The following is a 26,903-nucleotide window of genomic DNA, read 5'->3' as shown; positions in this document are numbered from 1 at the left end:
GGATTTGACACTCAATGCTGCCACAGTGATGTGCAGATGGTCAGAGCAGAGGGGGGGGTTTCCATTGTTCAATCAAGTGTGAAGCAAATATTGCCATAATTAATGATGAAATTCTGTGGGTACCATGAATGTTCATGGATGTTTATGGAGGTCCACAGAAGTCCATGACAGTGCATGAACAACAACATACTTGTCAGGACTCAGCCCTCATTCAGGGGCAGTCTGACCTCGGAGTTGGGTGTGTGCAGTGTTCTGGGCAGTGGGGCACTAGATCCTGCCTGTAGTTCCTCAAACTCACTGAGGGAGCTTAGTGGGGAGTGAGTTGAGAAGAAGGGTGAGTTTGCCTATCCCTGCTGAGGTACCATAAAAGGAAGTGGACTGTGCCAGTTTATAGTGTGACTGCAGGCAGATGCCAGGTGCATTCCCACAGCTTGGAAAGGGTGTCACATGGGTCTGTATGTGGGCTCCTGGTTGTAAAGACACATGGAAAAATAGGGAGAAATGGGGAGAGATTGGGGGGAGGGATTTCAGGGTTGTATGGTCAGGTGAGGTGCCCTGACAATACTATAGCAAGTGAAATATCAGTTGAAATTGCAGGACTCCATAAGATATAGGGACCCATGGGGACCCAACCAAAGTCTTTATACATATGTCTTCACAGGTGTCATATTCATCCTCTGCCACCACCTTCTGTCACCTCCAGCCATCCCTGATTACCACTGCTCCACTGCTCATACCAACCTCAGAGCCCCCAAATTCCATCTTCCCCTCAGAGCCCCCCATGGTCACCACCCCCCCATTTCCATATATTACTTACACCTCCTTAAGTACAGAACCCCAAACAGCTCTGATGTCCACAAGGACACCCCTGACTCCATTGGGCCATTTAGTTGCCTGCCCTGCAAGTCTGCCTTTGGACCACCTCTCCATTCTCCTTTTGGGTTGTTGTCTGTTAAACCTGTAACCCAAGTTGCATATTCAGTTGACTAACCCTTTACCCTGTTATGTCAACTCCGCCTGGTCCCTGCCATTTATGGGCCCTCTGCCTAGACTTCCCATGTATCTGCAAATTAGGGCCCCAACATGCTACTGGGCACAGTGCTCCTGGCTTGAGTCATACCTCCCTTTTGAATCCAGTCTTTGACAACAGGAGTCTGTATAAATGTTAGAACTGTGGGGCTGAATTGGTCAATTTCCATAGGTTTTGGGTGCAGCATAGGGGGTCAGCATAGGGATGATTCTACAGATAATGTGGCAGAGGTTGTGAGAGCTGGGTTTACAATAACATGGTTGGGTCAGGTTTTGTGTGATGATAGTTGTTGGATACTAACTATTTACATGGCATGGGATACTGTACTCCACAGAGCCCATAAGAGGCTAAAATGGGAAAATTGCATTTCTATAATAATAATAAATATGAACTTTGATTTTTGTGCCACAACTGCAAGTGTCCACTGAATATGTTGGTGTGCTTGTTTAAGCACTGGTGTAGCCTCACACTCCCAGTACATCAGTACATGCCATAATGAGGCTACATATATTATTAATGAGGGGATTAAGGTTAAGGGTGGGGAATACAACAATCACAAGTGCATCATACATGTGAGGAGCCCAGAGAAAAACATGCATACATCTCCATCAGTTTTGATCACAGCAAAATTTATGTAAATAATATTGGTAAATATAGACATGTCAATGCTACCTGTCTTCAGTAACTTTCATCATTAATTATGGCAATATTTGCTTCACACTTGATTGAACAATGGAAACCCCCCCCTCTGCTTTGACCATCTGCACATCACTGTGGCAGCATTGAGTGTCAAATCCTTGTAACAGAGCAAAATAACAAGCACATAGAAGCTGTTATGTACATAAATGGCCTTTGGGAGTTCATGAGCATCCATGGGATTCCATGAACACCCATGGGAGGCTGTAAAAGTCATGTAATTTGTCAGAAAATCCATGGAACTCCATGAAAATCCATGAAATTTCAACAAATCCCATGGAATCCCATGAATTTTCATGAAATTCCATGGAGCCCATGGAGCATCTATCACTTTTCACAAGTTACTGGACAAACATAGGCCAGAATGATGACCTGTGCAACCAGCAGGCAGTGGAGCACATTACAATGAGGCCATCAAAGGAATCAAAAAAGAAAATTCATCAAAGAAATCCTGGGGACCAAGAGAACATTGACCCTGGGTTGGATGCTTTCATTAATGCCCACTGGCTTCCAAAAGACAACCCTTGCCATGGGTGCCGGAGGAAAGTCCTTGACACTGTAGGAGAAATAACAGTCACACTATGGAAACCCATTATGGAAATATGCCAGATAAATCACAAAACCCCATATGACAAGTAGATATGAGGACCTGAATTTTAACGAATTCTTACAAATTATTATGACTACACGTGATAAATTGAAAGAAAGAAAATTAGCAAAAATACTTCAAGCTTAGCATCAACAAGACGGAATTTTCAGGGGAATTTATAGCAAATATTAAACAAAGAATTAGGACAATCGACCAAGATTTGACTATAAAAACAATCAGAGAACCTCCACGGAAACTACTTTCCCACATCTGCACATGTAGCCAAGGATGGAAGTACCATGGAACAAGGATTCCTTAGGAACTAATGCAAAATTCAAAGTCGTGTTTATAATAGGAAATGTAGATGTTCTCCAAACGGACCCAATGAAAGTAATTACAGGGAAAACTACCCATAAACAACGGAGATATGACTAAAACTCCCAGAAAACAAGGACAACGTTTAAAAGACAAGCACGAAGAACAAGCAGTAACGACCGAGACGAGCTTGATAGCCCATTAGAAAGGAAAGGATCTAATCTTAATCCACCCAAATTTTCATAATAAAAGGATCACACATTAATGAGATATCCAATAATGGGAATAGCAACATCAAAAGTCCGGGCTCAGGGAAAAGACAATGTTTACGTAGGATCCATAATTAAAACATACAACTAAATTTACACGGAAATTATGAAAAATAGGGAACTGTAGTTATGCAAATTTTCAGCCCAAACGGTCCAGCCATTGTGAAGTTATACCAATGATGGGAATATAGAAATCCGCATCATGTTTAATGACATGTGAGGGTGGCAATGTGAAGGGAACCGGCTGTCAGAACCGAGATCCGCACTTCGGCAGATCGCAAAGACCAATTTCCATCCAAATAAGGAAGAGCCCAGTCAAAACAAAGCACAGAAAGTGCAAAAAAACCTTAGATCATGAGGGAAAAATCTGAAATAAATCATGGAAGCCCATATGAAGGATACAAACACCCACGCATACCATAAATCCCAAACAATTAAACAGAAACGGCACCCGCATATGAATGACTATGGGAACGATGCACATGATTACCAAATGTGCGTGTGAACTTTTGCTAACTCGATGAATACCAAGAAATAGAACACAACCTTAGTACCATTGGAAAGGTGGGAATAAATGAAAATTTATGATACCAAGAACGTGAAAAACCATCCAGAAATGAATGAGATACAAGGACATGAAGTTAGAAACCTGAAAACACGCAGGAAGACAGCTTCAAGAGGTCCAGAGGCCTAAATAAAATACATAAAAATATGATATCTTCGAGGACGACCTACTATAACAACGAACAATACATATGGAGGACTAGGATGTGATAATACAAAGGGGAATCAGGGGAGATGAACGAAATCCACGAAAACCACTAAACTATGATGGACCATGGCAGGAATTTTAGGGAACGATATTCTAATGAAGTGGAGAGCTATAATACATTCGTTTGAGTAATTCTTGACTACTAGCAACTTTTTCTTTTGGTTCTAAACCTGAATAATTCACTCATTTACCATTTCAAGTCTCATTTTAACTAAATGTCGCTGGATAAAAATGGAATAAATCAGCTGAAGGTCTCAGTGCAGCTGTATGCATAGTAATGCGAAGTTTGAATTCAGAATCACCGAGTCATAGCGAATTTAATGGTAAATATGAGGAATTTGAAATAGGAAACTGCAACAAATGCAGTGCAGTCAGGTTCTAATTAACCATTAAAATAGTTTAGGCGAGGAAGGACAATAAAGATTCTAGGTGCAGTCTGACCGCACTAGAGCCACAGTTCAGCACAGCAGAGCACAGTAGAACTATAGCGTGAAAATTTCATTTTTTATTCAGTTTGAGAAAAATACACTGTAAATAAATCCTGTAAATACGAGGTAGAGCATGAAAAAGGAAGGCAACCCAAGGAGTATAAAAGGGAGACCCTTTCTGCGACTTTTCGCCCCCCTCAAAGAAGTAAGAAAATAGAGTATTATTTTTCTCAAGCATTTCTGGTTGTCACTCCAGCGCGAAAAAGTGATATACAGTTACAATTGCCACTGTAGTAAAAGGCAGCAATTAAGGAGGGAAATATTAAGTAGATATTTCAACAGGAGAGCTGGTTAACACTCCAGATTACAAAGTGTAAACACAAAACAGTTATTTTGCTGCTGTTAAAACAAGCAATAAAATAAGACAAAAATAAAACAAACTCAAGGGACACTCCAGACACAATCCAAATCCATTAACTGAGTAGAATCTTTGAAACTTCACCAAGTGGAAGATTTAATTCAAGTTAAATTCCAAATTAAACAACGCTACACAGAATTACACCTAGACAAATTAAGAAATTTCAATAAAAGAACAGCTCTGCAGGGCTCAGTTTATCTGTAAGTCAATTCCCAGAAACTTTTAGACTAACCCATAAAGATAGAATTAGCCAAAACACTTGGATTGGTACTATAATTACAACAAATATTACTAGTACATTTCCCCATCCTAACTAAAGAACCAGGGAACAGCTTGGTGGTGGTCTCGTTTGAACCTCCCAACTGACCTTCCTTCGTTCTCTCCTTCAACGCTCACTTTGGTAATGTATGTATTGATACCTGACATGTGCCTGCACAGCAGCTCATCCCCGTGTCTTATGTCAGCAACACCCCACTACTGCTGTAACCATTGCAACTTGCACAAGCCCCTCTCAGGCTGTGATCTTCACAACCCTGGTCTCACTGCTTCAATGTTTGGTCACAAACTTGTAGAGCAACCTATTAAGTGGTTACCTCAACATGCAAAACCTGGCTACTGTTAGAGGATGAACGGGCAAAGTTGTCTGGAAGCAGAGAAGGGACTCAGGAGTGGAGGGACCTTGGCCTCAGCAACTCAAGTGGAGTGCTGTGTCACTGCTTGTTGTCTAAGGTGGTCCTTGACTTCAGGTTAGCAGGGGGAGTCTCTTTGGGGGACAATCCAGTCATTATTCTTGTTGTCGATTTCAGACTGGGGGTATAGGAAACTAAGTACAGAGTATATATATAATACAGGAGTGGAGTCAGAGGACAAAGGGAACTGGAAGGAGGACAAAGGGAACTGGAAGGAGGACAAAGGGGACTGGAAGGAGGACAAAGGGGGACTGGATGAGGGAACAACCCCAAGGGTCAAGGGTTGGAACTCTATGGTGCTTCCCAAAAGGGCAAGGCCAAGAGGGGAAGGAGTGGAGGGGGTTGTGGGGAATGACAGCTGACTAATATGGAAAGGAAGCAGCTGTCTAAATAAGGAAGAGGCAACAAGAGGATTAAATGACACCATACAGTAGAGACTGCAGGGTCCAGAGTCAGAAGTCAAAGTCCGGAATACTGGCTAGATGTAATAAATGAAATGTAATAAGGAATACAAGGAGATAAGATGGAGGAGGTCAAAGTCCGGAGGTGGAGATGTGACTGGAGTTCTGGAGGTGGAGGTGTGATGGGGTTCCGGTACAGGAGTCCGGAGCCGGAGGTGGAGCATCACAAGCTCTGGTCTGGAAGATACAAGGTTGGGATCAGACCCGGAGTAAACCGGAGTCGGATCAGAGGTAGTGTTGGACGTTGTGTTGGAGCTAGAGGTAGAGTGGGCTCTCAACAACCAACAGGGGGAGGAGGAGGCGAAGGATGTGGAGTTCTGGAGGAGGAGATGGAGGTCCAGAATCAGGAGTGGAGGTCCGGAGTTGTATGGATATGACAGCTACAAGAAGGACATGAATCATTCCTCTCAGCTTGGCAAAGCACTCCACGACTGGAGAAAAGCAGAGTTTTCTCAGCACTATCCTGATTGGCACAACAGTATTTGGATAGGGGACTGGATTGTACTTGGCAACCCAATCATTGACAATATTATCTATCTCATGAATTGCAACAAACTTTTGAATCAACAAGATTTCATACAGCTCATTGATTGGGAAGAACGTGGCTACTACGCATCAGAGCTGTTGCCAATGATTCACCAGATTTTCCCACCAGCAGTGCCCCCATCTGCTCAGCCATCCACCCCAGCACAAAGCAATACTGTGGTTCAGCCTTGCATGAAAAAATGTGGCAACTGCAAGAACATGGCCACAATGGTGAGTTTACTGTGACAAGCTATAGTATTTTTTTCAACTGATGTGTCTGTCAGAGACCGGGTTGAGACGAAAGAGTGTCTCCGTGACGGAGGGCTTCGGCCTCAGCGACTTATGCCAGGAGCGCTGTGCCTAGTAAACACGTCTGTGCCCTAACTTACTAACTGGCCACCAGAACTGAAGAGGGTAAACTCTAGTCGTTTTATTACTGGAGTGTAACCTATGTACAAGTGTAGTATATATAGTTACAGCGAGGGCGGGTCCGCAAATGGCAGAGCGGAGCTAACGGGGTTTAGACATTAGCCGATTGAATATTACCAACGAGTCAGGTTACAGGGTTAGCGGAAAGGCAGGCGATAACCCAGAAACGGAAAGGAGGGATAGGCCCGAAGGTGAGCTTGCAGGGCAAGCAAGTGTATTGCCCAGCAGAGGCAGGAGTGTGCTAGCGGACGTCGGAGCTGTCTGGGAGCCTTCGGGGCTCCATACTTAGGGAGGCATAGGTAATAAATTGAAAGGAGGGGGTGGTGACCATCGAGGGGTACCGAGGGGATTGCGGAATACAGGAGCTCCAAGGTTAGTGGAGAAGGAGTGGGAGTAATCGGAGGGATTGGAGGGATCGGAAGTCGATGGCCAGGGATGGATATGACAGTGTCTGGATTAGCTTGAACCTGCCCTGAACCATGCAAGAATTGTCACCAGAGTGGTCATACTAGTAAGTTGCATGCACACCACCTATAGACAAATAAAATACTTTTGTGCCCAATTAGAGATCCATTGTCCAAACAAGGAAAATTCTTCCACTTGATCAATCTCCTGCCCAGGACATTGTTAATTAAGCCCCCAGATCAGCTGCATCAATTTTGTGCATGTCATCCATCGATTCCGACTCACAGGAATTAATTGAACCCTGCATTGTGCCATGTTGCAACAACTCCAACCCTTTCTGGAAATGGTCTTCAATGATAGCTGTTAAATGAATGGGTGGAGTTGTCCGGAAGTGGAGAAGGGACTCAGGAGTGGAGGGACCTTGGCCTCAGCAACTCAGGTGGAGCACTGTGCCATTGCTTGTTGTCTAAGGTGGTCCTTTTCAATACTAACTTGTTATGTACAAGCTATTATCTATTTTATATGAGTTGGAAATGGAATGAATGGAATGGGGGAATGTAAACGGGCCGTTAGGCAACCGTAAATAATGAATATCCAATTAGGAACAAAGAAACAATAAAAGAAATATGAATGAATGGGGAATATATGATAACGGGTCCGAAATGGGAATTGTAAAAGTTAACTCCGCAACGCTTCGCCACAGCGCCCGCCTATCCTCCCGTCAGCAATCTCCTCGTCTCCAGCTTTCCAACGAGCCCTTATTCGTCCCATTTGGTGCAGTAGTTCTTGAGATGTGGCCATTGACAGGTGCTGTCAAGACCACATGAAAGTCTACTCCATGCTGAACCATCTGGGTATGGGATTGCCATTCTGGGAAATGCTCCGGGGGTGAAGAAGGATGGTAGAGCATCACTATTGGGTAGAAAAACGGCTGGGTTGTATGTGTGGTTATGGAGATCTGGAGAGGGGGTGAAATTGGCGGCGTGGTTGGGCGTGGGAATTTGGTCAGGAATGATGGGGAAAATATGGAAAAATAAGGAGTGAGTGTCAGGAGTGTTAGATAGTAATAGAATAAGCATCGGGAGCGTCGGCAGGTATGTAGTGGGTGTTTGCAGCCAGATTCCGCAGAATCCGACTTTTTGCAGTACACGGAGTTGTCCCCACAAGTCACCCCTCCCCATTACTGCTACCTGTTCCATGGCCCGTCACGGGCCTATGAGTCATTCCTTATCACATTTGTTTTCTTGATGGCCGTGCACAGCCGTCCTTCTCCCACGCTCTTTGTTTGTTTTTGTTCCTTCTTAAGCCTGCCTGCAATCTCTGTGAGATCTGGTGACTTATTTCTATTCATTCCGTTACACTTAAATACCGGTTGTACACTACCTCTTCGAAAATCAACTAGGGTTACCCCCTGCACTCCCTGTCTGACCCAGTCGCACCCTCTGCCCTCTGAAATATCGGGGCCGCATGTCAGGGACAGCTCCGAAAGCGGTGAGGTCCCTGCGTGCGGGACTCGGTGGGACGGATAGCGGCTGTGCGTAGCGGCGATCCCGTCGCGGGGTGAGTGTCCCCGACCACTTAGGCTGAAGTGGGAAGTTGAGTTATCATTAAAAGGGAAAAGCTATGGTACTTACCTGAAGTGGGAAGTTGAGAAGAAGGCTGCTTCTTCTGTTCCTACCCCAGGCGCTATTATATACATGCAGTCAGGGTCACGTGGAGGAGGCCACATCATCTCCGCGCACAGCTGCACCTCCCCAGGTGTCTCCGCAGGAGATCCCGGAGGCGGCCGTTCAGTAGGCAGGAGTGTGCGCAGCGCATGCGGCGATCAGGGAAGCGGGGTTAGGTATGTAGTGGTACATGGAGAAAAGGGAAATCGACCGTAGAATAGAAATGGAGAGAAAGGGGAAAAGTGAGGAAGGAGGGATGTGTCAGGGCACACCCGCCTGACCCGGCTCCACCCGGCCCAACCTGACCCGGTACCCTGCCGGTCCACCCCTCCTTACCTCCTCCCCCTTTCCCTTCTTCCCCCTCATCCTCCCCTCCTCAGTTTCTCCTTATCTTACTTCTCCTTTATTCTCTCTTTATTCTACACGGACGACTTTCTCTGTATCAATGTACAACTGACCCATCTGCAGCGCGCCCACCATGTACCCGGCCCGGGCACCTCGGGCGACTTCCCGCTGTGCCCAGCACGCGCGCCTGCACCGGATACCCTTGGGATCTCCCACGGAGACACCCGGGTGGTTACGGCTGTGTGCGAGGGTGATGTGGCACCCGTCATGTGATCCAAGCCGCATGTATATAAACGAACCTGAAGTGGGAACCGAAGAAGTAGCCTTCTTCTCAACTTTCCACTTCAGGTAAGTAGTACAATATTTCTCCTTTAATAATAATAACAACTTTCCACTTCAGTCTAAGTGGCCAGGGACCGCTGTCCCACATCGGGCCTGTCAGTACGCACGCCCGATCCGCCCCCCGCCAGGCTCTCGGTCCCGGACGTTATACCCGGACCCCCTCGACCCCGGACGAGTCCCTGACAGGATGGGGCTGATAGCGGGGGTCGCGGAGTAGAACAGTACGGCGTGGGGCGCGGTGCAGGGTCAGGCAGGTGTGCCCTGACACTGCATCAAGTACGAGGTGCAACGCTCACGAACGAGTCGTTGAAGCCGAAACCCTGCTTCACCATGATTGTCACCCCTGCCCTTAACAGGCTGTTACGCCAGGGTAGTGGACCTTAACGGTCGCCGACGGCGAGTCATGGTAATGTTTTCCCATGCCCTGACAGTATTTTCGAACACCCCTCACATCAGCAAACTGAACCAGGAGGTATGAGAGCTCATAGAGCTCTCAGAGCTATGAACTTTGAAAATTGCAGGTCCCCCTCTCTGAGAGCTTGGGAAAGTAGCTCAAAGCTCTGAGAGCTCATAGAGATATATTTGCCCACAGAGGACTATTAGCTCTATGAGCACCCTGAGCCCATGTTTAATTCGCAAAAATTCAAAAAAATAAAAAGCTTGACTACAGTATCATGTGACTGGCCACAGTCAAGTTCCTACCCTAGGGTCAACTGGACAACAGTCTACTTAACTTGCAACCCCTCATGTGGCACTGCACACCAAGGGCACACAACCCAATTGATATATACACTGAATTTAGGGTTATAAATAGGGTTAATCCGAAATTACTTAGGGGAAAATGGGGGGGAGAATGAGGGGGAGAATGAGGGGGAAAATGAGGGGGGAATTGGGGGGGGGATGAGGGAGAAAATGAGGGGGGAAATGGGGAAATTTGGAGGGGGGGATGAGGGGGGGAATGAGGGGGAAAATGAGGGGAAAATGGAGGGGGGGAATGGGGTGACATTTGGAGGGGGCAATGAGGGGGAAATGAGGGGACAATTGAAGAGGGGGATGGGGGGGAATTGAGGAGGGAATTGAGGGGGGAGAATGAGGGGGAAAATGAGGGAGGAAATGGGGGGAAATGAGGGGGGAATGGGTGAAATTTGGAGGGGAGAATGAGGGGGAAATGAGGAGAAAATTAAGGAGGAATTAGGGGGGGGAATGAGGGGAAAATTGAAGGGGGGGATGGGGGGAGAATTGCAGAGGGAATTGGGGGGGGGATGAAGGGGGATATGGGAGGAAAATGAGGGGGAACTGGGGGGTTTCTAAAAACTTGAAAAAAAGTCAGGGAAAATTAAGGAAAATTCAGAAAATTCAGGGAGAAATGGGGGACTTTCAAAAAAAATTGAGAAAAGGAAAATTTCTAAAAAATCAGGGAAAATTAGGGAAAATTCAGAAATCTTGGGAAATGTTAGGGAGAGAAATTTCAGACCTTTAGAAATAATTTAAAAAATTGAAATCACCTTTCTATCATAAAAATTTTGCTATCTGAAAATTTCAAGGCAAACTCTAAAATCCAAAAATTTACACTATATATTTCATCTCCTTTCTCACCCAAAACTCACCCAATTTTGACAATTCAAAAGGCTTGGTATGGATGTATGGATGATATCTGAAGGATACATCAGCTTTCTGTTTGCTTTATTTTAAATTTACTCTTTTTGGGACACTTTTCAAAACTGATTTATACCCTACATAACATGCATGGTTACATTGCCACACTTAAGTGCTTTCCAATGCACATAGATAGAATCATCAAAATTGGATGAGTTTTGAGCAAGAAATGAGATGAAAGATAAAGTGCAAAGTTTTGAATTTTGGAGTTTTCCTCAAATTTTGCAAATAGCAATAAACAAGGTGCTGTATCTCAGCATATTCCATGGATACATCAGTAAACACAAAAGGTCTATGAGGTCTATGAGCCTGCTGAGATCATAGAGCTCATAGAGCCTTTGGAGTGATGAAGATGGCTATTTTTCCACACATTTACAGAAACATATATCCATATTACCATTGCACTACTGGTGCCAAGATAACTCAGCAGATTCCATGGAGACATGAAGACCATTCATTAGTAAAAAAAAACACAAAGCTCTATGAGCTCATAGAGCTCATAGACCTTTTCGAGTGATGATGATGGCTATTTTACATGCATTTCCAAAAATGGATATCCATATTATCTTTGCACTTCTGCAACCTTATGAGAGCAAAATCATATATATATTTCATTTTCTTGACTCTATGTGTAGAGGGTGCACAGCAAAAGACTCAATTTGCTCATAGAGCTCTGAGAGCTCTGAGAGGTCCGTACCAGGTTTGCTGATGCACTCTTGACGTTAAACAATGTCTTGCAAACCCAGAACCTGTTCTCAGACCTGCCCACCAGTGGCTGGTACTTCTGCATCACCATACATGCAGTATACCTCATGCGTACTATTTGATAGGGAAGAGCCAGACAAACCTTTATTCGAGAGTTTCACGGCAGACCAGGCAGACTTACGGTCCTCAATGCCGGTGAAATGCCATCGATACCACTGGCAACGAACACCAAGCGAAGTTGACAGCGATTCACTTGGTAATGAGGCCGAGTTAACGGCCCAGATACCAATCGAGCCAGTGCCAGAACCCGAACCAGAGCCTGAGCCAGCACCATGAGAGGAGTTACCCACCAATCTGCCGGTTACTGTCGATGAGGAGATCAAAGAAATCAATAGTGACCAAGCTGAGCAAGCCCTGCCAAAGGGATGTATGGCCTTCATACTCACCAAGGCAATCAGCAATCTTCCTCGAACCACTCACGACATCCACCAGATGATCCTGCCGCTGGCACCACCCCCAGCTCCTCCACCACTGCCTCGACCCGAACCGGCCTGTAAGAAGGTCCGTGAACCCGAACCATTTGACAGCTCTGACCGTAACAAACTTCATACATTCTTCGTTGAAGGAGCAGAACTGAGAGTGCAGTTTTCCCTGTTCCTGGTTGTGGGGGAGTGTACCTGTTGAGTACAGTGCTGTGTTAGTGTTTTGGTTGCTTTTTCAACAGTTTAGTGTGCTATAGAAAAATCAAACAATCAAACACCCTGTGGAGCTGTTCAAATAATCCTGTCTGTCTGAGCCGACTCTGGTCTGTTCAGCTCTCAGTCAGAATTCACCTAATTCTACCACTTTTTAGTTTAGGAAGTGATTACTCCTATGTGTGGAGAGATACTACTATTTTCTCCCTTCACACTGTCACTTTTTGTTCAGTAGTAACAAACTGCTTCTAAGTGTCTTACTTAGACGCCTATAAATCTCCTATCTCACTTATCACACTGTTGTTGCCTTTTGTACAGTGGCAAACTTAACTGTCTTATCACTTTTTCGCACTGGAGTGAGAACCAGAAGTGCTTGAGAGAAATATTACTCTATTTTCTTACTTCTTTGAGGGGTGTCATATCCATCCCCGGCCATCGACTCCCGGTCCCTCCGATCCCTCCGTTCCAACTCCGCTCCTCCCTCACTAACCTCAGAGCCCCCATATTCCGCAATCCTCTCGGCGCCCCTCAATGGTCACCACCCCCTCATTTCAATTTATTACCTATGCCTCCCTAAGTACGGAGCCCCGAAGACTTCCAGACAGCTCCGACGTCCGCTAGCGCACCCCCGCCTCCGCTGGGCAATACACTCGCCTGCCCTGCAGAGCCCACCTTTGGGCCTATCCCTCCTTTCCGTTTCTGGGTTATCGCCTGCCTTTCCGCTAACCCCGTGAACCGACTCGTCGGTAATATTCAGTCGGCTAATGTTTAAACCCCGTTAGCTCCGCTCCGTTCGGCTCCGCCAATTGCGGAACCGCCTCCGCTGTAACCATACATATATCCCACTTGTACATAGGTTACGCCCCAGTAGAAAAATCAACTAGAGTTACCCCCCTAGGTTCTAATTGCCAGTCAGTAAGTTAGGGCACGGACGTGTCACTAGGCACAGCGCTCTTGGCAGAAGTCACTGAGGCCGAAGCCCTCCGTTATGGAGACATTCCTTCGTCTCGAATCTGGTCTCTGACAAGGGGCTGCAAAGTGAGCGAAATCATGGTCCTTTTATACCTTTCAAGACCTTTCTTTCCCACGCTTTGCACTATTTACATGCAATAGAGTATTTACAAGCTTTTGTTCTAGAAAGTCCTAATGACTTGCCCAGATGACTTAGTCAGATATGACTCAACCAAAATGACTTGGTTAGATGTGATGGGGCTGTGTATGACTCAGTCTGAATTGGTTTCAGGCTGTGCATTTCTATTTTCAAGAAATGACTCAACCATATTATGACTCAACCAAAGTGACTTGGTCAAAAATGACTCAGCTGGAAATGACTCCATCAGAAATGACTCAGTCAGGGTGTCATATAGTTCTGTCTAGAAAATATTTCTAGGTTGTTCATAGGTTCATATAATCCATATAGTGTAAGAATGTGAGGAAATGTTCTTCAAAGTATGTTTTAACATAAACAGTCCAAAAAAATGTCATAAAAATGTAATGCATGTCGGATCCCCCTCATTCCACAGCCATGGGAACATCTGGTGAATGTCCGTTGTCATGGGGATTTGCCAGCGTACCATAAATGAGCCAAATCCCGTGATTCTACTACCCTCAGCAAGCACCTCACATCCATCACATGTAGCCTATATCCCCTCACACTCCTTACACACTTTCCTATTTTTCCTTGTCTTTCTGATTCCATTTCCGGTGGCTAGAGCCCGATGTTTCCACTTCCTTATCGTCATGTGATGCTCTTTCCTTATTTGTTTTATCGGACTCTTCCGGGACCCGCTGTACAGTAGCTAGAGAGCATCAGCACCATACTCGATAGGACCAATATACCCATCAAGACCTGACTTGTAGTGAGATCCTTATCCCCCCTCTTTCCTGTTGCGAGTCTAGTGCGATAGACCCGTTACACCATGCACAGGGAAACTTGTGCCAAGACTGAGGCTGAAGTGTGGTCACCTTACCAGTTAAAGTGTTTAACTTGTCACATGACCTTCAACATGGTGTCGAATCCAAGTGATACACACAACCTTGATTAACTCCTTCAATTACTCTTTCCTCCCATTCCAACTTGCTATCATACAAGGGTCAAGTGTCCATGCATGTGAGGGTCATTCTTTAGTTGTTGATGATGTCCTCGGAACTTTCCCTACATTGTCCAATGCAAAGTAAATTTTATGACCCGCACCCAAGCATTCCCAACCGAGGCTGACAAAGTCCTGTTTGCCGTCTCTTACTTGAAGGGGGTGGCACTGGACTGGTTTGAGCCCGATATCCTTCGCGGCCACTGCCCCAGTTGAGAACCACAGTGGATGAATGATTGGACAAGGTTTGTGGGAGAACCCGAACGTAACTTCGGCCTGCACGACCCTGTTGGCGAGGCTGAAGAGTGTTTGTTCAACCTAACAATGAAGGATGGACAGACCATCGGGAAGTACATTACCGAGTTCAACCGCTATGCGGGTAAGTTGGACAACTGGGATGAAGGAGCCCTCCACACCCTGTTCTACTGTGGTCTGCCCAATCGCATCAAGGATGAAATCACTCGGTTTGGTAAGCCAATGTCATTATACGACCTACGGGACCTCGCCAATGAAATCAATATGCGCTACTGGGAACAAAAGACCCAGACCGATCAGCGCAATAAACCTGCCTCCGACACCCATGATAAAGGCTCCCAAAAACCGCACCCCACCAAATCCCACCAATCCGCCGCACCTTCCCCCGCCACACCCTCCACATCCACTAACAACAAACCAAAGGACAAGCATCCAACGGTAAGCCAAAGTCTGACCATGCCGCAAAACTCGGGAAGGATGGCAGGCTGACCAAAGAAGAGTGTCAACGGTGCTTCGACAATAACCTATGCATGTTCTGTAGTAAGCCGGGACACGTAGCTAAAGATTGTTACAAGGCCGGGTCGAGTGCATCCAAGGCCAGAGCGGCCAAAGTTGCCACCCCAGAACCGGCCACAACACCAGAGCCGGAGTCAGACTCATCGTCTGATGCAAAAAACTAACTGGCAACCCTCTGGACGCTGCACAATCGGAGGGTTGTACTCAACCCCTTCGTGTGAAGAGGGAGGTACACTTGAACGTGTCCACCCTATCTGACCCCAATTCTCTTTTTTTCTCTGTTTCTTTCGGTTCCTGTGATGGTCGATTTCCCGCTTCAAGGGGGAATACCCCCGGCTCTCCTTTGTTTTCCAATTCCGGGGCCTCTATCCCCCGTTCAAAGATGTTTTCCGCTAATGGTCCACCCTCATTTTCTCCTACCAACTGTGATCCCTCTTTTGTTTTTCCTGCTCTAATTGATTCAGGATCTTCCGATTGTTTTATTGATACTAAGCTTGTTAATAAACACAATTTACAGACCTACTCCGTTGTTAAAGAAATGGGTTAAGGGTAATCCATTTCTTTCCGTCCTTATAGACGACTTGGAATCGTCGACCTCGTGTATGTAGGGCGGCCTAGTTGTGTAATGAGTATTGTCCGATAGCCTTGGAGCTTTTGACAGAAAGCTGAGACCTTGCGGTGAATGGGAGTCTGCTACGACGGATACTTGGTGCTCGTTACGTGAGCATACCGTGCGCGGGTGTATAGGATCACATGCAAAGGGAATATCCAGCACAGGACCAGTTGAGGACACAGGGCTAGCAGGTACTTGGCACTCAAGGGAGCGTACCGGTAGCGAGTGGATATAAGAGCTCCTTGAGGGAGCTTCCTGAGATTTGGTTGACGGGTACTTGGCACCCAGATGGGTGTACCGGCAACGAGTGAGATTCCAGCTCCTTGAGGGAGCTACTTGAGGCTGGGTTGACAGATACTTGGCGCCCAGACAGGCATACCGGCAATGAAGTATGAGACCGTTCGTTTGGTGAATGGTCTGTATTTGTGTCAACGGGTACTTGGCACTTGTAAGAGCATACTGGTGACAGAGGGGTTAGTCGATCATAGGTCGAACGACACGTGGTGGGATCGACGGCTACTTGGCACTCGCGAAAGTGTACCGGCGACGAGGGGAACGGGCTTGTATTGAATACCAATCCGTCCATAGAGTTAACCAGATGCTCACCATAAGGTGAGACAGATGTGAGCCCAGTACCTGGGCAAGTGACGTGAGTCGTAACAAAAGGTGTTCGCACATACCTGAGTTGAGTCACATGCGAACTCGACGATCTGTGGCTAGAGTCGTCAACCTCAGTAGGGATGACCCATATAGATGGTGACCGAGACATATACAATCTTACACAGACGTTACAGTGTTAGCACAAGGAGGTTTACAGTTGTTGCACAGAAGATGAGGGTGTGTTATTTGTTAAGTTCCATCTTTTTGGCTGTAGCCATACATGAACATGCTAACTATTAAATAAGAAATGATCACGAGAAATCTCGCAAAATAGAATAAATAATCCGGCCAGCACCAAAACCCAATAAGGGAAAGCTTAGCGCAGAGTGAGTGTGTAAGAAGGGGGGGAAGCGGGGAGAATGTAAGAAAGAGAAGGGAGGATGTGGAGAAGGAGGACCCACTGTGGTTGACGTTCAGTCAACATGGTTGCGAGAGACTCCATTCCTATAACATCCGTACCCACGATGCAGCTTCGCTTGTTCAACGGCACGACAAATCACATGATAATGCATGCTGTCAATCTCCCCGTCCACTTTGCTACCGGCAATGTTACCCCCGACAGCATTCTATGTCACCCCATTGGATGGCTCTTGTGCTATCATCTTGGGACACAACTGGCTTGCCCGCTACAATCTGTTGATTGATTGGGCAAAGAGCAGTATATCTTTCCGGATGTCTGAACAACCCAGGCCAACCCCCCAGAGCTCTCCTGAAACCCTGCCGGTTGTAGTCCCTCCAGGGGACACACCGGCCCCCGCCACCAACATGCCATGTAACCCCGACTGCCAGGCCCCTTCCATCAAGTTTGTTAGCCCAGTGGTGTTTGCCCAGGCCGCAAAACTCAACGGCTCCATGGCATTCAGCCTGAGCATCCTGTCTCGAGCAAGCGAGCTGCGCGCAACTCCGACCTCTGAGCCTGCCGACCTCAATGCCGTACCAAAGGCCTATCATGAATACGCCGATGTGTTTAGCAAAAGCAAGGCTAACACTCTGGCACCACATTGTGAATTCAACCTGAGGATTGAGCTAGAGGAAGGTACACACCCCCCGTTGGGAACCTTGTATTCCCTATCCCCGACCGAGCTTGAGGCCCTTCGACCGTTTCTCGACAAGCACCTAGCTACCGGCTTTATTAGGCCATCTTTGTCGGCGCACACCACGCTGGTGCTCTTTGTCCACAAAAAGGACGGTTCACTCCGCCTTTGCGTGGACTTTAGAGGCCTCAACCAGATAACCAAGAAGGATAGATACCCGCTGCCACGCATAGTGGACCTACTGGACACCCCGAGCCAAGCCAAAATCTACACAAAGCTCGATCTGTGGCACGCATACCATCTTGTGCGTATCGCCATGGGTGATGAATGGAAGACCTCCTTCCGCACCCACTACAGCTCCTACAAATGGCTAGTCATGCCATTCGGTCTCACCAACGCGCCCGCAGTGTTCCAGCAGTTTGTCAACTCCATCTTCGCCGACCTCCTCGACATCTGTGTTGTTGTCTACCTAGATGACATTCTCGTATACTCAGAAGACGAGGCCTCCCACGAGGAGCATGTCCAAGAAGTCCTCTGCCAGTTACGACAACATGGCCTCTTTGCAAACCCAAAGAAGTGCGAATTCCACACAGACACCACAGAATACCTCGGGTATGCCCTTTCCCCCAATGGGCTAACCATGTCCGCAGAAAAGGTTAAGTCCATCCAAGATTGGCCTGAACCCCATAAGGTAAAGGACGTCCAGTCCTTCCTAGGATTCGCTAACTTCTATCGGTGTTTTATTCACAAATATTCTGATATTGTGGTACCACTGACCTGACTCACCTGCAAGGGAGTCCCCTGGGTGTTCTCTGACGACTGCCACGTGGCGTTTCAACACCTAAAGCAAGCCTTTACCTCTGCCCCCATCCTAACCCATTGGGTCCCAAATGCGCTGATCATCATCGAGACAGACACCTCCGACTATGCAATATCGGGCATCATCTCCATCCGCTGCCCGGATGATGAGATACGCCCTGTTGCTTTTTGATCAAGGACGCTGATGGTGCCGGAACTCAATTATGACACCCACAACAAGGAGCTTCTAGCCATCTATGAAGCCTTTTGAGGATGGCGGCACTACTTAGAGGGCTCAGGAACACCCATTGACGTGGTCACCGACCACAAAAACCTGGAATATTTTTGCACCACGAAGCTCTTGACCCACCGTCAGGCATGGTGGTCAGAGTTTCTATCCCAATTCAACATGGTGGTCCGTTTCCGCCTGGGAAAATTGGGCGTGAAACCGGATGCATTGACTAGATGGTGGGACGTCTACCCCAAAGAGGGGGATAGGGACTACGCTTGCGTTAACCCTCAAAACTTCAGACCGGTGTTCATGCAGGAGCAGCTCGTGTCCTCCCTAAGAGCCACATACCTCGCTGAACCCGTCCTCCACACAAGCTCCCTTGTTGACGTTGACGCTATCCATAAGGACATCATCACCACCCTTCCCCATGACCCCGCCGTTGCGGACTATCTCACTGCTGCGATACCAGAGGATTCCCGCTGGTCTAGGGACGCAGATGGCCTCATAAGGCTAGACAACCGGATCTATGTCCCAGATGCCAATGACCTCAGGCTTCGCATACTGAGATACAAGCATGACCACCCACTCTCTGGGCACTTTGGATGGAACCGTACCTTGGATCTTGTCTGCCGGGAGTATACCTGGCCGGGTGTGTGCACCTTCGTTAAAGACTACATGTCTTCCCGCACCGCTTGTGCCCATGCCAAAACTCCCTGCCACAAGCCATACGGCCTGCTCAAACAGCTCCCAATCCCCAAATGCCCATGGCACTCCATCTCCATGGACTTCATAGAACACCTTCCCACCTCTTCTGGGTACACTGCCATATTGGTCGTCGTTGACCAGTTGTCCAAGCAGTGCATCTTCGTACCGTCAACAGACACTGTCATGGCGCCAGATTTGGCAAAGCTGTTCTTACTCCATGTCTTCTCCAAGCATGGTGTTCCCTCTCACATCACCTCGGATAGGGGATCCAAGTTTATCTCCCACTTCTTCCGCTCCCTGGGCAAGGCCCTCGATATATGGCTACACTTCACCTCGGGATACCACCCTGAAGGCAATGGTCAAACCGAGCAGATGAACCAAACCCTGGAGCAGTATCTCCATGTTTATTGTAACTACCAGCAGGACAACTGGTCGGAACTCCTGCCCCTTGCCGAGTTCGCCTACAATAACACCCCGAATGCTCCCACGGGGGTTTCACCTTTCTTCGCCAACAAGGGGTATCACCCCAACCTTGCCATCCACCCTGAGCAAGATCTGACCTTGGCGCAAGCACAAGAGTACTCAGTCGATCTCGACTCCCTCCACCAGTTCCTCCATGAAGAGATGACCCACGCCCAGCAGCACTACCAAGGCCCTGCAGACGCTTGATGGCTCCCCACACCGCCGTTCAACATCGGCAGCTTGGCGTTCGTCAAGGCCAAGTATTTCCGCACTACTAGGCCATCGGTGAAACTCGCCGAGAAGAACCTTGGGCCGTTTGAGATCATCGCGCAGCCAGGTTCTCATTCACACACACTCTGCCTCCCCAACACCATGAAGGCTGTGCACCCAGTCTTTCATGTCTCCCAACTTGAGCCTGTGATACCCAATTCCATCCCTAACCAGGAACAGCCTCCACCACTGCCAGTTGAGATTGACAGCAAACTCGAGTACGAGATCGCCGAGATCCTGGATTCCAAGACTGACTGACAGCGCAGCTGCAAGCTGCTGTACCTGGTATGTTGGCTTGGGTACGAAGGCACTGATGAGGAAACCGAGTGGCTCCCCGCTACGGAGCTGGAACATGCCTTGGATCTTGTCGCCGATTTCCATGCACAATATCCGGCAAAGCTGGGACCACAACTTGACGACAGAGGATGGGATTGTTAATCGGTAAAGGCAGAATCTAACAAGAGTGGAATAGGAGTCAGAGGTACTAGTCTCAGCCTGCCCCACTCTCTCTCTCCACCCAACCTTGCACCCCGCTCCTCAGCCTCTGCGTGTTCCCTCCTTGACCGCATGTCCATTAGGCATCATTCCTCAGTATCGGTGACATTGTAATGGGTCTATCACCACTAGACTCGAGACAGAAGAGAGGGGGAGGGTTGGAGTGGTTGCATGCACAGGTTCGTTAACTTGGAGTGGATTCCACTACTCCTCACTGTCTAGCTAACTATACAGCTGGTCACGGTATCACGGAAGAGTCCGATAATGACAAATAAGGAACGAACAATAAGAAGGGGGAACATCAGGCTCTAGTGACTGGAAATAGAATCAGAAAAATCAGGAAAAATAAGAAATATGTGGGAGGGAACATTGGCTAATGGTGGTAGAATCGCGGGATTTGGCTTGTTTATGGTACACCAGCAAATCCCCGTTACAACGTATTCGAGTAGGCAGCCCGCTATAGCGGTCAGGCCCGTCAGAGTCTTGTTCACGGCCAGGATTGCCTTGTGGATCCGTGCAAGGTGATCCTCAGTGGAACGCTCTCCCTCATCGTCCAATTCGTCATCATCCACTTCCAACACCTCTGCATCCTCCTTAGGCCCCTTCACTTGTGGGCGCTTCGCCACGGGTGACGTCCAGTACCTGCGTCAACACTTCTGCTTCAGTCTCTGGCACTTGGCGCAAACACTGCGATTGCCCGTACCCAAGACGCAGGCAACCTTACGCTGGACGCAACAATCGCAAGGTGGGGGATTGTCTCCTGCTGTAGATGGTCGGTTACTGGCTGCAGGATGCTGTGATCAAGATGATCAGGATGATCAGTAGCACCATGTGCCCCTGATGAGTCGACCAGGACTACTCACCTTCCCCGTCACCGACTCAGCCGTTTTCCTTTTCTTCTTCTCCTCTTCTTCAGCAGCAAGACGAGCTGCCGCTAGTCGCTCTGCCTCGCGGCGAGCCTCTTCTGTGCGACACAATTCCTCCATGTGATCAGCCTCAACCTAGCGCCATCTGTGGCATTCTTGGCGTTTCTGGAGCATGAGCTCCTGCTCATTGCCGGAGTTGTACTGGAGTCTTCAATTTTCCAGGAAGAGAGGTCCATCGTGCGAGCCTTAGGGGGCATCTTGGGTTGCGACAGCAAAGTTAAGTCCTTTTGTTCAGATCGCTGTTGGAATCAAACCCGGCATAGGCCGCAGGATTCTCACACACACATGGGACTTCAAGGGTTCAGTCCCAAGAGGGGGATACTGTCACCCGGCAATTCCCACGGTCAGGTGACCACTCCCCACACCTTCTCCCTCCTCCGCTTCGACCCTGTCAACTCCACTGCCTGCCTGACGCCGCCTGGACAAGCCCGTCACCCCTCCCCATTACTGCTACCTGTTCCATGGCCCATCACTGTCAGGGATGCATCCGGGGTGGAGGGGGCCCAGATGTAGCGCCTGGCAGAGGGACCCTCTCAGGGAGCGAAGTGGGCACGTGTACTGATGGGCGCGATCTGGGACTGTAGTCCCTGGCCACTTAGACTGAAGTGGAAAATGTGAATTGTTATTAAAAGGAAGAACTACACTACTTACCTGAAGTGGAAAACGTGAGAAGAAGGTTACTTCTTCAGTTCCCACTTCAGGTACATTTATGTACATGCGGCTTGGGTCACATGACGGGTGCCACATCATCTACGGAGAGAGCCACAGCCATCCGGGTATCCCCGTGGGGGATCTCAAGGGCATCTGCTGCAGGTGCACATGCTAGGCGTAGCGGGGAGTCGTCCAGGGTGTCCAAGCCGGACAGGTCAACAGTACAATGATACAAGGGAAGGTGGTCCGTGTAAATAGGAAGAATAAACAGAAAGGGAGAATGAAATAAAGGAGAAAGAGGAAAGAGGGAAAGGGAAGAAGGGGAAGAGGGAGGAAGGAGGAAGGAGGAAGGATGGGTAGCGGGGAGCGGGTGAGGTGGGCCTGGGTGGGCCTGGGTGGAACCGGGTCAGGCAGGTGTGCCCTGACAATCACGGGCCTATGAGTCATTCCTTATCACGCTTGTTTTCTTGATGGCCGTGCATGGCCATCCTTCTCCCACGCTCTTTGCTTGCTTTCGTTCCTTCTTAAGCCCACCTGCAATCTCCGTGAGATCTGGCGACTTATTTCTATTCATTCCATTACACTTAAATACCGGTTGTACACTACCTCATACTTTAGTTCGAAAATCAACTAGGGTTACCCCCTGCACTCCCTGTCTGACCCAGTCGCACCCTCTGCCCTCTGAAATATCAGGGCCACGTCAAGTACGAGGTGCAACACTCACGAACGAGTTGTTGAAGCCGAAACCCCGCTTCACTGCGATTGTCACCCCCGCCCTTAACAGGCTGTTACGCCAGGGTAGCGGACCTTAACGGTCGCCAACGGCGAGTCATGGTAACGTTTTCCCACACCCTGACAGGTGGTCCGGAAGGATCGGAGGCAGTGGAAGTCGATGGCCGTGGATGGATATGACAGCAATGGTGTTTACATGAAATGAGGTCACCAATGCAATGGACTTAAGCCAAGGTGGAGTCAAAGTCCAAGGTTGAGAGCATGATGGGATCTCAGAATGGAGGTACAAGTGGTGTCCAAATTCAGGGTACAGGATGGGAGTGGGAGGTCATACCTTAGTGGGTGTTAGTTGGGAGAGAGTCAGAAGGAGAGGAAGGTGGTGTCAGGTCCAAAGGTGGAGATCGGAGCAGATGGGGATAGGGTAGGACTCCAGAGGTGGTGGAGAGGAGGGTCTGGAAGTTGAATCAGGATCAGGTATGTATGGATATGACATTGTTCCTCATTCCTGAAGAGTCCCTTAACATCAAAGTGGATGAAAGGGTGGATGTATGCAGAGGATGGGCATGGGAAGTGATCATCTGGCTCAATTGCATCAAGTCAAGGCACACAACACCAAACACCAGAGGGTAATGTACAAAGTGGGAGACTTAGTACTGATTGACCCTCATAAGCTAAATCTCCTGGAAGTGAAGGGCATAGGGCAGAAGTTAATGCAGAGACATATTGGGCCACTCGAGGTGATGGAAGTGATAAACAAGAACACCTACTGATTAAACCTCCCCAACTCCTACCCTATGCATAACATGGTAAATGTAGCACACCTGAGGCCTTACCATTCCCCTGGTGACGTCTCAAGATCATTACTGTCCACCCCAGAGACAATATAAAAGCCTTGGAAGAGTTTGAGGTGGTGGGGCACAGGAAGCAGAAAGGGAAACTGCTATATAGAGTAAGATGGAAGGGATATGGAGTGCAAGAAGACATGTGGGCAACTGAGAGAGACCTCCAAAATGCCCCAAAAATTTGTGGAAGGTACAGGACAACAAAGTCAGATCTGAGCAGACATGAATAAGTGCCCACTTCCCAATCAGGTACTCACACAAAGCTGATTAGCAGCATGTGACCAGGCTCCACTTCAATCATCCTCCCATTTTCCCATTGTTTTTGCAACCTCATCAATGAATCTAACTGTTATGGAAATGGGATTTTCCCATTTTTAGCCTCTTATGGGCTCTGTACAGTACAAAGTCATGTGATATGTAAATAGTAACAACTTACCCATCTACAATCACAAAAATCCACACTCTGTTTGTTACATTAACTGTAACGCTATTTCAATGTCACTGTCATATCCATCCATGGCCATCGTCCTTCACTACCTCCGGTCCCTCTGGACTACCTCCAGTCCTTCTTCACTAACCTCAGAGCTCCCATATTCCGCAATCACCTCCGCTTCCCTTGATGGTCACCACCCCCTCTTTTCAATATATTACCTATGCCTCCCTAAGTACGGAGCCCCAAAGGCTTCTGGACAGCTCCGACATCTGCTAGCGCACTCCCGCCTCTGCTGGGTAATTCACTTGCTTGCCCTGCAAGCCCACCTTCGGGCCTATCCCTCCTTTCCATTTCTGGGTTATTGCCTACCATTCCGCTAACCCCGTAACCCGACTTGTCGGTAATATTCAATCAGCTAATGTTTAACTCCGTTAGCTCTGCTCCGCTCAGCCCTGCCATTTATGGGCTCACCCTCACTGTAACTATATATACTCAACTTGTACATAGGTTACACCTCAGTGATAAAATCGACTAGAGTTGATCCCCCTTAGTTCTCATTGCCAATAAGTAAATTAGGGCACAGACATGTAACTGGGCACAGTGCTCCTGGCTTGAGTCACTGAGGCCAAAGCCCTCCATCATGGAGACAATCCTTCATCTCGATCTGGTCTCTGACAGTATTTTATTACTCCCTGACTAGTACATGTCTTGTATGGCACCCAAAGCCCCTCGCACTCGTTCCCAACTATGCACATTAGTTCCCAACTCTGCCTCACCATCCCCCAAACCCTCGCAGCCTGGTCCTAGTCATCTGGCAAGAAACCCAGTTGAGTTTCGCAGCTTCTCTAATCTAGAAACCCCTCTCCCATCGACTCCGATCATGTGTCCTGTTAGAAATCGATCAGCAGTTGCAGATTCCGACTTTGGAGACACCACGGAACAGCCCATAGACCCAGTTCACTTCTTTGGACTAGGTTCCGAGGTCCCCGATTTTGTCGACCCTCCTCCTGCTGATCCTCCAATCCCCACTGTCCCAACCACCGACGATGCTGAACCCATCCCCAACATGGCCATTACACAACTAGCCCAAGCCATTGCCAGTTTGGCTCGTCACACCGGACACCCACCACCTCCACCATCCTCCACTCTCCGGACCAAGGTCCGTGAGCCCGAACAGTTCGACAGTAAAGATCCCTGAGAACTCCGAGTATTTCTGGTCCAATGTGAACTGAATTTCCAGGACCATCCCCTCGCTTTTGCTAGCAACTGTGCCAAGGTCATCTTCGTGCAGTCCTACCTCAAGGGAATGGCCCTTAATTGGTTCAAGCCGGATCTATTATTCGATCAAAATTCTACGCTTTGTCCGCAATGGATGAATAACTATCAAGAGTTCGTCAATGAACTTCAAACCAACTTCGGTCCTCACGATCCTGTGGGCGATGCCGAGGTTCAACTAATGACCCTGGACATGAAGGATGGGCACCACATCAATAAGTACGTTGTCGAGTTCAATTGACACACTTCTCAACTTCATGGTTATGGAGAAGCTGCACTCCATCGTTTTTTCTATAACGGATTGCCGGAACGTATCAAGGACGATATTGCCAGAGTAGGTAAACCTTCTACTCTTTCGGAACTTCACACCTTGTCACAAACTTTCGATGCACGCTATTGGGAGCGTAAATCCGAAGTGACATGTCATGCGAAACCCTCCTCCTCCAACGTTTTCGACAAGTCCACCGCCGCTTCTCATTCCGACCCTGTTCCTTCCTCCTCCCCTTTCAACTCCGCTTCTGGTAGCAAGCCTCCAAAGGACAACAAAAAGTCCGAGGCCAGCTCTGCTAAGCCAGATCTTTTGTCAAAACTCAGAGACAACGGCAAGCTCATGCCACAAGAGTGTAAGCGTCATCTTGACGAGAAACTTTGCATGTTCTGCGGTCAGTCTGGCCACATGGTCAAGGACTGTCCCAAGTCTTCTTCTCACGTGTCTAAGGCCCGTACGGCCCGGACTGGGGGGCAAGGATCCGCTTCCACAGAGGCAAAAAATTAGTCTGCACCCCCATGGACTCCGCATGGACCGGGGGTTGTGATTCTTCCCTCCGTGCACTCAAAGAAGTGCATTTGAACACGTCTTCCATCTCCAACTTATCCTCCCTCCATATTCCCGTTTCTTTTTCTCTTTCAAATGGTCTATTTCCTCCTCTCAATGTTGACCCTTTGGTTAATGTTCTACCCGTTGTAGATAGTGCTGCTGATGTACCACTCTCTCCTCCTCCCCCTCTGACTACTTCCATAGTTCGTTCCACCTCTCTCCATTTCTCTTCTCTCTCTTCTCCCATTTCTTCTTCTTCTCTGTCTGATGATAGGACAAGGAATAAACTCTTCCGCACCTATGAGAACGTACCCGCACTCATAGACTCTGGGTCTTCGGACTGCTTCATCAATGGCACGTTCGTAAAGAAGTTGGCCCTGAAGACATATCAGATTAAGCCCCTACAACTACGCCTTTTCGACGGTAGCACTGACTCAATCATAACCCATGCCGTTGATATTCCCCTCCACTTCGCTTCCAGAAACATCACCCCCACGACTTTCTTTGTCACATCACTGGATGGATCATGTTCCCTAGTCCTAGGACACAACTGGCTTACCCACTACAATCCGTTGATTGACTGGGTCTCAAGCAGTATTACGTTCCAAACTTCCGAACCTACCAAGACAGTTACTCCAAGCTCTCCCCCGTCGTCTCCGGC

General features: G+C 48.1%; 1 protein-coding gene across 1 annotated transcript; it reads left to right on the top strand.

Moving 5' to 3' along the window:
• Nucleotides 1–5,729: 5,729 nt before the first annotated feature.
• Nucleotides 5,730–6,488, top strand: EI90DRAFT_3134786 (uncharacterized protein; the record flags this gene model as incomplete). The annotated part of the gene is made up of 3 exons (XM_039064688.1): nt 5,730–5,858; nt 5,923–6,423; nt 6,477–6,488. 3 exons carry the CDS (start codon nt 5,730–5,732, stop codon nt 6,486–6,488), a joined length of 642 nt encoding a protein of 213 aa, XP_038909037.1.
• Nucleotides 6,489–26,903: the final 20,415 nt, after the last annotated feature.

Source organism: Cantharellus anzutake (assembly GCF_015039405.1).
Source record: "Cantharellus anzutake strain C23 chromosome Unknown EI90scaffold_125, whole genome shotgun sequence".
NCBI lineage: Eukaryota > Fungi > Basidiomycota > Agaricomycetes > Cantharellales > Hydnaceae > Cantharellus > Cantharellus anzutake.
Note: the sequence above shows the minus strand (reverse complement) of the source record. Positions and strands in the feature narration are given on the sequence as shown.